The sequence below is a fragment of the Hyperoodon ampullatus genome (genome assembly GCF_949752795.1).
Source record: "Hyperoodon ampullatus genome assembly, chromosome: 1".
NCBI lineage: Eukaryota > Metazoa > Chordata > Mammalia > Artiodactyla > Ziphiidae > Hyperoodon > Hyperoodon ampullatus.
This window is the reverse complement of record NC_136914.1, coordinates 31,726,794-31,741,321: the sequence shown is the minus strand read 5'-3', so window position 1 is coordinate 31,741,321 and position 14,528 is coordinate 31,726,794. Positions and strand designations below refer to the sequence as shown.

Below are 14,528 nucleotides of genomic sequence, written 5' to 3'. Positions count from 1 at the left end.
TTTAAAATGTTTTAAGTTAGGCATTATTATTTTTAAGTAGGTAATTATATAGTACAAAACATTGCCTTTCTGGCTTCTTTGAGGAAGTTGGTTGACTTGGCCACAGATGTTCCTGTCGAAATATAGGACAACAGTTTGGAGAAGCTGTCCCACTGGGACTCCTGGGTGCAGTCTCTGCCCGCTTTGCCTGCCCCTGTAGATGTTCGAGGCTGTAACCTCTGATCCAAGTGCAGAGTTTCAAAGTAAACGTAGAAAAGATCACACTTCATTGCTCCCAGGAATCGTCCATTCCCCATCAAGTCAGCAGTCAGATGATGTCTATTACTCTGAATAATAATCCCATTTCGTTGCTTAGCTATATGAACACACCACTGCAAGTCTCTAACAGACTTTAGAAATATCAGGTCACATCTTTAGGACTACTGCTATAGCCCTACAAGGTAGTCAAAGGCATACATTCCATTTCCTCTCTCTTTCCAACTCTCATCAGTGAGAACAGAATGGCTATGCATGAGAAATATTCACTTCCTCAAGTGAAGCTGTAGGCATCCTTACATCCCTACATAAGCCAAAAGAAGTCTTTTGAAGAACTCCTGAATTAAAAAAAAAAAAATCTACCGGCACTATAGTTCAGAGTTGAGTTCTCTTTCTTGCTAGTTAAAAAGGGCTTCGTCTTCCATTAAAACTATTAATACTTTATTCTTAAACAGCAGCTTTAATATGGACATTAACACCCATCACACCCTGTCCTGTCACCCTGGGATGTAGCTACTCTCCAAGGATAAGAAAGAGCAGATGACGTCATTCATTTTTCAACAAATGGAGAGGGGCAGGCTGCTACTTTTTTTTTTTTTTTTTAATGCATGGGCTGGTAAATGTATATGTTTCCTTATCTTCAAGTTCTAGCATCATTTTAATGTTAAAAGCAAAACTTTGGAACCTTAATTTAAAGCTTTGCATAAATTGCTTATGTAAGACATGACACATTTTTGTATATGATTTTCTTATAGCTTTTTGTTTCTTTCTTTTCATTACCCTCCTGTTCCTGGTCCCTCATCATCCCCATTCCTTACTGCTTCCTCTTTATTCAGTGGTCGGTTCTGTGCCCGTGCAATGTCTTTGCCGAGGTTTAGAGCTTGATTGTGATGAGACCAATTTACGAGCTGTTCCATCAGTTTCTTCAAATGTGACTTTAATGTAAGTAGAAAAGAATGGCTTCATCCTGACAGCCAGAACAGCCCCTGTAAAATTGTATCATAATTCAGGTGTAATTGTCATTATTAATAATGCCTTGTCACTTAAGATGATATCATTGTTCCTTGGTCAATTATAATTATTGCTGATATTTATTTGCATTTATTATATGATAGATCTGACTCTAAATTATTCTATATGTTCACTTATTTAGCCCCTCATAACAATCTTATGACGTATTTAGTATCACCACATTTTATCTAAACAAAAGATGCAATCAAGTGTATGTGCTGGGCTTCCCTGGTGGCACAGTGGTGGAGAGTCCGCCTGCCGATGCAGGGGACACGGGTTCGCGCCCAGGTCCGGGAAGATCCCACATGCTGCGGAGCGGCTGGGCCCGTGAGCCATGGCCGCTGAGCCTGCACGTCCAGAGCCTGTGCTCCGCAATGGGAGAGGCCACAACAGTGAGAGGCCCGCGTACTGCAAAAAATAAATAAATAAATAAAAATACCTCTCAAATAAAATCTCTTTAAAAATTTTTAAATGATATTATGAATACAAGAGTGACATCATGAAGCAAAATGTTTCCTGAAAGCTAGTGTTAAAGTAAATAAAGTTTATAATTATTCATATTGTTTTTAAAAGTAAAGAAAAAACCTTTAAGTAAGAACCAAAATTTACATTTATTTCAGGTCACTCAAGTGGAACTTAATAAGGAAACTTCCTCCTGATGGCTTTAAGAAGTACCATGATCTTCAGAAGCTGTAAGGAAAATTTTAATTCTTAGTATTGAATTGACTAACATTTTTGGCATATCTGTTTCTTCCCACTTCTGCAGAGACAAACACTGCACCACTGCTTAAGTCTAATCCCTCTTTGGGGAATTATTTAGCCATTGGCTGGAGACTACCAGGTAACATTTTTTTTCCTGAGTAATTCTAGAAGCTATCCTAGAAAAATCTCAGATACCTATCCCCAAAGAAACCAGAGTACGTGTGCTATGAACCCTCCGACCACACTCCCCCTAAGTGAAGATACTCAAGAGGTTTTACGCTCTGCATTTCAATGCCCATCTTACAGAAAGATGTAATGACTCCTTACCAGAGCTGCCCTCAAGATTAGATAGAGAAGGGACTTCCCTGCTGGTCCAGTGGGTAAGGCTCCACGCTCCCAATGCAGGGGACCCAGGTTCGATCCCTGGTCAGGGAATTAGATCCCACATGCTGCAACTACAGATCCTGCACGTGGCAACAAAGATCCCCTGTGCTGCAACTAAGACCTGGCACAGCCAAATAAATAAATAAATATTAAAAAATAAAAAAGATTAGGTAGAGAAGAATTTTCTTCCATATGTTAGCAAATTCAATCTCTACCTAAGATAGAAAGTCCTTGTGGTTTGAAACCTCCAAGCACGTTTTTTAGGGACTTAATTCCATTTTCACATCTGCCTCATTGGTTTAGTTTTATCTGAAATGCTAGCTTCTCTTCACTCTAAGATTACCTATGTACTCACAGAATCCATAATGGCCCAGGGGATGGTTAACTGTTATTTAGGTCAACTTTGTGGCTAAATCGTATTGTCATAGGCTTAAACTGTTGGGTTTAAATATTCTGTGCCTGAATCACACTATCTAGAAAACGCCTCAGAATTCCCAGTTTCATTTTCACACCTACATTGGTTTGGGATTTGTTTTTACACTAGAGACCCCTGGTATACAGATATCATCTATCTGTACTTTTTCTTTAAGATAATAGTGATAGAGCAGAATCAGAAGAAAAATTTATCCACTTTGTTTGATGAAATGTTCTCAAAGCTCAGATTACCTGCAGAAAAATATTTCACATCAGAAAATTAAATTCTAATAAAAATGACTTTTCAGAACTGTATTCTAGACATTTATCAATCGAGAAGAGCTTTTCAAAATTAAACCTGATACACAAACTTCAAGAGGATACTTCCTTACTTTATTTTCTGATTTCTGGAGTAGGAAGAATTTTTCTGGTCTGTAGCACCACCTTATGTCCACATGGTTTAAAAGGAGTCGGGGCTTCAACTCTAAACATCAGGATTCAATAGTTTAGCAATTTTACACAGTGAACATTGAATTAATTCTTGAACAACCAATTTGTTCCAAGTAATAGATCAAAATAGCCTAATTACCAAAAAAGTTCTAATTGGTGATTAGAGATGTACTTTGGCTCCACCTCCAGGCAATATAATCTATTGCTTACTGGAAAATTACAGTAGTTAGAAATAAATGAATAAATACTTGTCAAAGTTTTTCTGTATATTAGTGAGAAAGATGCATTGCCTAGTAAACGATTGGACCACAGCGTGTTCTGTGAGAGTGTTAGGTGTATAACAAACTTAACATTTTACAATCAAAGTTAGGTTTCTTGCATGCTGGAGAAATAGGGACTCTCCTTTAGTCAAAATTTCTAATTAACTGAGAGCTAGCTCATACTGGTTTATTCCTTATCACTCCTAAAATCTGTGAAAATTATACATAAACTCAGCAAACCCTGAAGAACAATGGTGACCTGCATCAGCAGAAGAAATAAGACTTGAAGCCCTTACTTTTGCCCTCGTTCACAATCTGGGGCCAGTGTACGTAGATGTGCAGAGCTTAAATGGGTGTGTGGGATGCAACAGCTTGTGCTCCAGGTTCTGTTTCCTTTGACCTCCTGTTAACTCCAGGTCCAACCTCCATCATGACCTCAGTGAACTCCGCAGCCAGCATACTTCCTTGGCCTTCCAAGCTAATTTATCTTCTTCTAGACCTGATCCTTTTTTGTTGTTTGTTTTTTAATATGAAAACCAAGTGTTACTGTTTTTACTTCTTGTTCCTGGAAATTTTCTTTTAGCAAAAATTATACTTCTGGTTTTGGAAGTTTGGGGACTCTTTCAGGCTAAAAATAAGATACCAATGTATGCTTCCCCTAAAACTTGTTTCACCCTCTACATTCTGGAATATTGTCGATCTTCTCAGTCGACCTGATTCTTTCTATTTCTGTTTTTCTCTTTTGTCATATATATTCTTGGTAAGTTTCCTCAAACCATTTTTGGAGCGAAACTTAGGTGTCAAATTAATACAATTCAAGTTGGCTTGCTTGGCCAGTTTGTGGTTTACATGGAATATGGTTTGGGGTCTTAACAATGTCACAACCTTGTAGTTTTGCCAACACTGTGTTGAATACTGTCAAGTTTGTAGAATTATAGCAAAAAGTGTTAAAAATTTTAAAAGGCTTCTAGCCTTGTTTGATTAGTGAGTGCATTACCATACACTAAAACTGAAGTTTCACTCACTAAAAATTCAAACATTAAATTTTAGCTCTCATGTGTCTACCTTTATAACTGAAAGTTCCAAATAAAAACTAGCCTAATCATATGTGAACTTAATCAAGAAACAAAATGACATGATACCCAGCTCTGCTAAATTATTTTGTTATGTTTATCTTTTTTAATTTTTAAGAATTTTTTGACATTTCCTCTTTCATTTTTTAAAAATTTTTATTGAAGTATAGTTGATTTACAATGTTGTGTTCATTTCAGGTGTACAGCACAGTGATTCAGTTATACATATATGTATAAATATATGTATTCTTTTTTGACATTCTCTTCCATTATAGGTTATCACAAGATATTGTGGTAAAATACGGACAACATAAAATGTACTGGCTTGACCATTAGTGTACGTTCAGAGGCCTTACATACACCCGCATCTTTGCAGGGCTATCACCATCATCCATCCGCAGAACTCTCTTCATCTTGCAAAACTGAAACTCCATTTCCTTACGTTTTCCTTTTAATAATCATTTTCACAGGTGCCTGCAAAACAATAAGATTAGATCCGTATCTGTCTATGCTTTCCGAGGACTCTACAGTCTTACTAAACTGTAAGTACCAACACCAATTAGTCTGCCCGTCCATGGTGGCCTGCCAGCCCGACCCATCCCACCCAACACGGCCCTCCCGCCCACGACAGTGCCCACGGGACGAGCAGACAGTGGACGGTGCAGCACAGCATTGGGGCCAAGGGCATGGGACCCTGAGTCACACGGGCTGCAGTCCCAGTCCTGACCTCACTACTCACTGGGTGTATGAACTTGAGAACTTAGTTTCCTTTCTAAGCATCAGCTCCCTCTACCGTAAAATGCAAACTACAACAGTACCTACCTCAGGATTGTTGTAAGGAACGAATGAGAAAATCCGTGGGAAGAGTTGGGCACACTGTGCCGGGCACATAGTAGAAACTCAATATACATTAGCCGTGGTGACGGGAATGAGGATTGAATGAACTTTATCAACATGAGAAAGCCTGGTGATGATTAAAATTTATGAAGGAAAAAACCCAAAGACTTCTCCAGTTACTCTTTTCCCACTAATTCTTTTACAAATACATAAAGCATTATAAGTTTAAAAGAACAAAGCTTTTTTTAAAAAATTATGGTAAAACATATATAACAAATTTGCCATTTTAATCCTTTTTAAGGGTTTCGTTCAGTGGCGTTCAGAACATTCACACTGTCGTACAACTGTCCATCTCCAGAACTATTCACCTTCCCAACTAAGACTCCACACCCACTAAACACTAACTCCCCAAGGCCCCTCCCAGCCCCTGGCACCCACCATGGTACTGTCTGTCTCTATGAATCTGACTACTCTAGGGGACCTCACAGAAGTGGAATCAGGTAATATTTTCCCTTTAGTGTGAGGCCTTTTTCATCATGTCTTAAACTTAGCATAATACCTTCAAGTTTCAGGCATGTTGTAACATATATTAGAATTTCCTTCCTTCTTAAGACTGAATAATAGTCCATTGTGTGTGTGTGTGTGTGTGTACATATATATATATATATATATATATATATATATATATATATATATATAAAATACGCCACATTTTCTATATTCATTCCTTGATGGATGGACATTTAGGTCGTTTCCACCTTTCGGCTATTGTGAATAATGCTGCTATGAACGTTGGTGTACAAATATTTGAGTCTTTGCTTTCCATTCTTTTGGGTGTACGCCCAGAAGTGGAATTGCTGGGTCATATGGCAGTTCTACATTTGATTTTCTGAGGACCCACCATACTGTTTTCCACAGCATCTGCACCACTTTACATTCTCATCAGCAACGCACAGCGTTCCAATTCTTCCACATCCTCAACAACCCTTGCTATTTTCTGGGATTTTTGTTGTTGTTTTGTGTTGGGTTGTTTTTGATAACAGCCATCCTTATGGGTGTGAAGTAGTATCTCATTGTGGTTAAGAGCTAAGCTTTTTAAAATAGTCTTTCTCAAAGTTCCATTCCATTTCAGCTGCATTTTACCAGGCAGCTGAAACTTACCACCTAGAAGTTATTGAATGGAAATATAACCCCAAAAATCACATTAATAAACAACTCCCTGTATTTCTATTTCTGGCCCCTTGCCTTCTATCCTACCCCAGTTTTTACTCCTTAACCCAAAAAACTGTTTCTGGTCGGATTCCTCACTGGTTGTATCAGAGTTTGGGGTTGAGTCAAGAAGGCCACCTAATCGTTTACTAGCAGAGAAGGTCACCGGGGACCCAAAGTCTTAACAGTAACCCCTGTAGCTGCGTCTATCCCTTCACTGCTCTTTCGTGTCTTAGCAAATTACTCAAAGTCAGTACTGGACTCCTCCTCATCATGCTTCTGCCTGCCTTTCTCTACAGCCTCTCACAAATCTATTCAAAACTTGCTGAGCAACATCTGCCTGGTTTAAGGTTCAATGGATGTGCAGGAGGCTCTTGAAAGACAATACAGCCTGGAGAGTAAACTTAAGCGTCTTCCATCTGCTCCTTGGTTTTTTCCTGGCACGAGAATATTGTCTGGCTGTTAAAATGTCACACGGTTCTTGTCTTTCATGGGTAAACATCAGATACTGCTCTTCATTCATCCATAGACACTCATTACCCCTCACAGTGTGCAAGGTCTTCAGCGAGACACCGTGTGGGGCATAGAAAGACAAGTCAGACCTACTGCCTTCCAGCTCCTTATGACCCAGTATTTCAGGTAGAACCCTGTGCTTCCATCGGGGAGAGGCACCCGCTCGCTCTCTGGAAGCTTACAGTCTACAGTGGGGAAACAATGCCAACGTACACACAGCAACTAGAGAATGGCAAGGGAGTTTACTTAACTAAGACTTAAACCTATGTTGTTCAGACCACAACTGCTAAGATGATTCCCTAAAAGGAGTGATTATTTTGGGTCCAGAGAAGTGAAGGATGACTCTGAAAAATGAAGCGGATGGGGCAAATCAGACAGCACAGGGCATGGGGAGTGGATCAAGTACCTTTCTAGAGGATTTCTAGTGGCTCTTAAGGGAAACCCTGAGGTGTTCAGGGCAAGTGTTGAAGAGATTCTTAACATCTTCCTGTGCCCAACTGGGGCTCCAGGCTTGCAAGGGAAGGAAGTGGCTCTAATATGGGGCCTTATCCTTTGCTACCCCCAAGAAAAGTCAAATCTGATGGGGAAGGGGAGATTCCTAGAAGGACAGATTTTACAGGATGTCAGCTCTAAGATCTGTCAGAGTAGCAAAAAGAGAAATCAGTGTGGTCCGTGTATCAGGGGAAGAGGAATTTGAACAAATACTTGCATGAGGATCATAGTCAATGAGGAAAAAGAACAGGAAAGAAGTTGAAGTGGGAGGTTGAACAGAGACCTCATTCTACTAATATGCACCAAGTGTTCCTGACATGCCTGGCTCAAATGTTCAACAGCCCAGTGAATTAGGTACTGGTGTTATTTCCGTTTTAGAGTTGGGGAAACTGAGGATTTCTGAAGTTGCTGTTTGTTTCAGGTCACACTATTAACAAGTAGCAAAGCCAGGAACCAAACTGTCTGACAGCAGATTCAGAGCCGTGAGTTGCTGCATTAGAGAAACTGAGACAAAAATAAACACGCAAGACAATTTCTCTGCCATTTTAAGACAAAACGGAAGGAAAGGAATTTTGCACACATTTGAGTCCAATACTTTTGCTACCATTGTTAACCTTAGGTATTTTGAGAGTCTCACCTCCACTTTACCAAACCAAAAGGACAAAGTTAAGTGGAATTAGAGTTTTCCAACTATTTCCCTTTCTTTACCAGCTTCTGTTGGGCTGTGTGTGGTTGTGTTTGTGTCCAAAAGTTTTCTTCAGAACAAAAAGAAAAAAGGCCACATAAAGACTCTAAGGCCGGGGCTTCCCTGGTGGTGCAGTAGTTAAGAATCTGCCTGCCAATTCAGGGGACACGAGTTCGAACACTGGTCCAGGAAGATCCCACATGCCGCAAAGCAACTAAGCACACGTGCCACAACTACTGAGCCCATGTGCCACAACTACTGAGCCTGCCAGCCACAACTACTGAAACCCGCACACCTAGAGCCCATGCTCCGCAACAAGAGGAGCCACCGCAATAAGAAGCCCGTGCACCGCAACGAAGAGTAGCCTGCGCTCACCACAACTAGAGAAAACCTGCACGCAGCAACGAAGACCCAAAGCAGCCAAAAATAAATAAATAAAATAAATAATTTTTTTAAAAAATAAATAAGGCCTCTATAAAAGAAGGGAGGTGATTTTGAAAGTTGTTAAAAGGCTTGTGCTTGCTTTTGGAAGAAAACAAAGAAATAAACACGTAAGAGATCAGTATAACAGAAGGAAGAGTTGGTTCACTCTGCAGAAGAGTGAGAAGTAAAGTCGGGTCAAAGTACAATGGGTCTGACTCTCCAGCAAGGAATTCAGTGTCTTTTCTCCCGAGCAGGTCCATGCCTGCCTCCAGGGGCATCTCCCGCATCCCCTCACAGCCTCTTCACCGTGACCCCCCACCTTGTCACCATCACACCTCTCACCTTTGCATAAGCCATTTCCTCTGCCTGGAATCACTCCCACCCACGCTTTGCTTTGTGAATGATACACCTCATCCAAGGCTCTTCTCAACTGAGCCTCCTTTCTTTTTCTTTTCTTTTTTTGTAATTAATGTTCATTGGAATATAGTTGCTTTACAATGTTGTCTTAGTTTCTGCTGTACAGCAAAGTGAATCAGCTATACGTATACATACAGCCCCTCTCTTTTGGATTTCCTTCCCATTTAGGTCACCACAGAGCACTGAGTAGAGGTCCCTGTGTCCTACAGTAGGTTCTCATTAGTTATCTATTTTATACACAGTATAATGTATATATGTCAATCCCAATCTCCCAGTTCATCCCACGCCCTCCTTTCCCCCTTGGTGTCCATACGTTTATTCTCTACGTCCATGTCTCTATTTATGCTTTGCAAATAAGATAAGATGTGGTACATATATACAATGGAATATTACTCAGCCATAAAAAGGAATGAAATTGTGCCATTTGCAGAGACGTGGATGGACCTAGAGACTGTCATACAGAGTGAAGTAAGTCAGAAAGAGAAAAACAAATATCGTATAAATGCATATATGTGGCATCTAGAAAAATGGCACAGATGAACCTATTTGCAGGGCAGGAATAGAGACCTCTTTCTTTAACACTCCCTGTCCCCTCTCCCCTCCAAGCTCTGCTTCCCCAGTCCCAGCAGAGGCCGGCACCTCCTCCGCTGAAAAGTCAGAGGAACTGTATTTCTTGTTCTTTTCCCTCTGCTGCTGCAATAACTACCTGCTCACATGCTGTCTTCTACTAGATGCAAAGCCCCTCAGAGAAAGTGATTCCACACCTAACACAATGCCGTAGCTTAGGGGCTCAAAACAATTTGATGAATAAATGAATAGACAGAGTGAGTGAGGGATTGGCTGATGGTTGGTTGATTATTGGGAAATGAAAAACTAGACGTTAAAAGGTAAGTGATAAAGAACTTTCAGGGCTCTGAAGGCAGGGAGATGGCCTGATGAGAACAACATATAAGAAAATTTAAGATGGACGATTATTGTTCTTCCTTTGCTTGTTATAAGATATCAAGAAGGTATCAAATTTACTGTAGTTATTTCTCTTTTTTCAGGTATCTCAGTCATAACAGAATAACCTTCTTGAAGCCGGGTGTTTTTGAAGATCTCCACAGACTAGAGTGGCTGTATGTTTAATTTATGTGGCATTTTATAGTACTAGTCTTTATGTTCGAAAAATATGTAAATGAACCCATTTTTTTCTTCTGGCTGGCAGGATAATTGAAGAGAATCATCTCAGTCGAATTTCCCCACTAACATTTTATGGACTTAATTCTCTTATTCTCCTGTAAGTACTAAAAATTTATGCAAATATTTCAACTGAAGGAAAAGGCATGAATAAAAATGACTGCTTTGGGTTTAACAGCATGACATTTGGAATTAAAACGCTAAAAGGGAATTTTCAACTAAAAACCATCTCCTAGTCATATCCTATGAGGCTATTTTGTAGTTGTAACAGTTTTATAAGATCTTCCATTTTCTAGAATGTCAGCCCATCAAAACTGAACACAGTCCCACTGCCATGTTTTATTGAAATATTCTTAAGCACACCAGTACTATCCTATATTAATCTTGGTAAAGAAAAATACGTTTGTTTAAAATCACCTCCTTTTCAGTATCCACTACTGAAGGGCACAGGACTTTTCTTCAGTTGCTGATGTTACTGCTTCCTCCATATGATGGCTACCGTTTGTCTAATTTTATTACTAAGAAGCACTTAAATATATCAAGACTTACAGAAAAAAATTTGAGTGAGAAGACAACGAACTTAGTAGATGTTCACGGCTTCATAAGAATAATGATAAAACCACGTCTGACTTCAGTTGAGAAAAGAAACAGAAAAATGAGACTCCTTTTTGTTTCTCTTTTTCAGAGCACTGATGAACAACGTCCTTACCCGCTTGCCTGACAAACCTCTTTGTCAGCACATGCCCAGGCTGCACTGGCTGTAAGTTGCTATATCTCCTCTTCTTTAAAATGTTTATTGAAATATAGTAGTTGACTTACACTGTTGTGTTAGCTTCAGGTGTACAACAAACTGATTCACTTATACATATACATACATCCACTCTTTTTAGATTCTTTTCCCATATAGGTCATTACAGAGTATTGAGTAGAGTTCTCTGTGCTATACAGTAGGTTCTTATTAGTTATCTATTTTATATATAGTGGTGTGTATATGTCAATCCCAAACTCTTAATTTATCCCTCCCCCCCTTTCCCCTTTGGTAACCATAGTTTGTTTTCTATGTCTGTGAGTCTCTTTCTGTTTTGTAAATAAGTTCATTTGTATCGTTTTTGTAGATTCCACATATAAGTGATATCATATGGTGTTTGTTGCTTTCTGACTTACTTCACTTAGTGTGATAATCTCCAGGTTCATCCATGTTGCTGCAAATGGCATTATTTCATTCTTTTTATGACTGAGTAATATTCCATTGTATATATGTACCACATCTTCTTTATCCATTCCTCTGTTGATGAATATTTAGGTTGCTTCCATCTCTTTGCTATTGTAAATAGTGCTGCTATGAACATTGGGGTGCATGTATATTTTCAAATTAGAGTTTTCTCCAGATATATGCCCAGGAGTGGGATTCCTAGATCATATGGTAGTTCTATTTTTAGATTTTTAAGGAACCTCCCTACTGTTCTCCATAGTGGCTTCACCAATTTACATTCCCACCAACAGTGTAGGAGGGTTCTCTCTATCTCTTCTTACAGAAGACAACTAACTTTTCTGGTTTTGCCTAGTTCATTTTGGATGTCAGGTTTTTTCAAATGGCAGTTGTTAATATTTTTAGCATGATTTTCTTATTAAACATCCTTATTATCTAAACTAACTCCTCTAAACTCTTACCAAAATAAAACATCTCCTAAAAACAAAATATACTTTGGAGGCAGGAAGAAGGAAGACAGAAGGGATGTTATGATATCTATATAACATCACCCCTTCCCCCTGTCAGTCTGTTCACCTGTTCATTTGATACAGAGAGACTAAGCCACTTTAGTTTCATTGCTAAATTCTGTGTAACAAGAATATGATACTTAGACTTTATTTTTGAAGTCTCATCACAACAGAATATGTTCCACAGAGTTTTTCACACAGTAGTTTTGTTTGTGGTAATTAGCATCACTCTACCTATGCAGAACTCAATTACCCAGTAAATGTGTCTATTTAAAATACAGGCAAAAATGAAGAAATAAATCCAAAATATTTATTTAAATGTTCAGTCAATAACCTGCATATACTCTATATATGAAAATTCCCTCTGTCTTTTACTTGTAGGGAATTCCCAAAAATTTGGTCGTTGGAGTTCTAAGCTCACAACAGACTAGAAGAGCCAACTTGAAAGTAGGAGGGGCAGTTAGAAACGTTGATTTTAGTAAGTAACAATTAGCAACCTGATAATAAAGCAGGAGCAAGACATGCGATAAAAAGCAGACAGAGTAACTCAAAACACACTAGTTTGGAACCATCTAGGGGAAGAGAAACATCCCCCAAATCATTAGTAAGTCCAGAGGGCATCTTAATATGACAGTATAGTATCCTCAGTAATGACGAACTAAGTCATCAAGGAAAGGGCAAACTAAGTGCAATATCCTTTGTGGTGATTAAATTTGGGCTCAAAAGAATTCATTAATGATTATTACATGCACAGTGATCCAAACTTAGTAATGAAGTAAAATTGATTAATATTTATGTGAGTAAATTAAAAATTCATGCATTGAGACCAGAAGCAAATGTGGGAGATTTTATGCCCATACAATAAGAAATCTTTCCTTTGCTTTTAAAAAGGCAGCCAAATGTATATTTCAGATCAAAATAAAAAATGATTAGGATTTATAACTAAAGACGTGGACTTTTTAAATTTTTGTTACTAAAATTATAATCTTTAAATTTTAGCTATCCAAAACAACTCACTCCACATGCATCCCTGAGAGTGAATGTTGTCCCAATTTTAATTCTAGTAATAATTTTTGCTTTATAAGAATTCACTTTTTTAAATTAATTACAATATCTTTACTTTGCACATGAACTTTCATTTAGCAAAGTATAAACTAGAAAATCTGTTGGATGTGTCGGCAAACATTTGTTTAACTATGGTTAAGTAGAAAAATACAAATAAAACAAAAAGAGATATGACAGCCCAGAAGAATATATTTGCAAGATATACAACAGACGACAGATTAAAACCTTTAATATCGTTCTTTCAAAGCAATAAAAAATACTATAAACACCACACTAAAAGATGTGAAATTCAAAAAGGAAGGAATATAACTAATAAATAAGCATATGAACAGATGGGGCAATAGCCAAAGATGAGCTAAAGAGCAAGAGGGTAAAGTAAACTTTTATCTGGGGATGAGACAAAGCAAGTTTATATATAGGCAGAAGAAGCTAAGAAGCTAAGAATTTGTAAACATGAAAAACAGTAAGGATGCATTATGGAGCAAGGTCCTGGAAGCCATGGAAAGGATGGACAAATAAGGTGGGATACACACACAGGTGCAATAAAGATGAATGCACCTGCCCTGCTTCAATCGACATGGCACAATTTCAAGATCATAATATGAAGTATAAAGAAAAAGTCACTGAAGGATGCCTATTATATATGACAATTCAATTCCAACAATGCTGTGCTGAAGCTGTAGACAGCCTCAAGACAATATTGCTCCCACTCTACCAATGAGAAAGAACTTTACAATCTACACAGTCTTAATTTTCTCCAGCCTGTCAGTCATAAGGCAAGCAGGTAAACTGAATTCTAAGGAGTGACCAAGAGAGACGGGACATATACAGTATTTCACCTTTGGCAGAGCACAAGGTGAAGAGTTGACCCTCATAGAGCAGGTACAAATAAAACTGCTAAAATTTTAATAAACCTGTAAAGGTTAAGTGTGGGCTAGTGTAACCCTTTGGAATACTGGGAATCACACACTCAAGGGATTCAGCTATTCCTAACAGCCTCTTTTTCTCTGGCCTCCACCAGCTCATGGAGAAAGCTGGGAGTAATTAAGGAAACCAGACAGAGTCTTTGGTGGCATGCAGGCACAAACCCCACCTTCTCCCCTAGACTCTTCCCTCTTAGGAAGCATAAACTTTACACCATGGGGAGAGGGACAGAAGATCTTCCTGCAGCCAGGGACTGTGCATAGATCCACTGCTTCCAAAGGAGCGGTATCAGCCAAAGCTCTCTACTCCAGCAATAGGGGCAAATAAACCTCTCCAGCCCAGGATCCTGCACTGTTGCAAAGTGGGTTAGGGCTTCTGGGGCATGTGGGACAACAATGCTGAGAAAGCCCCATCCCAGAAAGAGCAAGAGAAACAATCCTTGTCAAATTATAAAACAATCAACAGAACTAGGCCCAGAGATAACTCAGATGTTACAACTACCAAACAAGGAAAGTA

The 14,528-nt window shown here is 38.8% G+C and overlaps 1 protein-coding gene across 4 annotated transcripts in view; it reads left to right on the top strand.

Moving 5' to 3' along the window:
* The window catches only part of RXFP1 (relaxin family peptide receptor 1), a gene marked incomplete at both ends in the record, with an annotated part of 100,959 nt that overhangs the window by 59,476 nt on the left and 26,955 nt on the right, over positions 1 to 14,528 (top strand). For 3 of the 4 annotated variants that reach the window (XM_079715726.1, XM_079715727.1, XM_079715725.1), the window contains 6 exons: positions 1,092 to 1,197; positions 1,887 to 1,958; positions 5,020 to 5,091; positions 10,172 to 10,243; positions 10,333 to 10,404; positions 10,990 to 11,064. In XM_079715726.1, coding sequence (XP_079571852.1) covers positions 1,092 to 1,197; positions 1,887 to 1,958; positions 5,020 to 5,091; positions 10,172 to 10,243; positions 10,333 to 10,404; positions 10,990 to 11,064 — 469 coding nt within the window. Of the gene's footprint in view, positions 1 to 1,010; positions 1,198 to 1,886; positions 1,959 to 5,019; positions 5,092 to 10,171; positions 10,244 to 10,332; positions 10,405 to 10,989; positions 11,065 to 14,528 lie in introns of all 4 variants that reach the window. The other variant, XM_079715724.1, reaches the window with a different exon arrangement.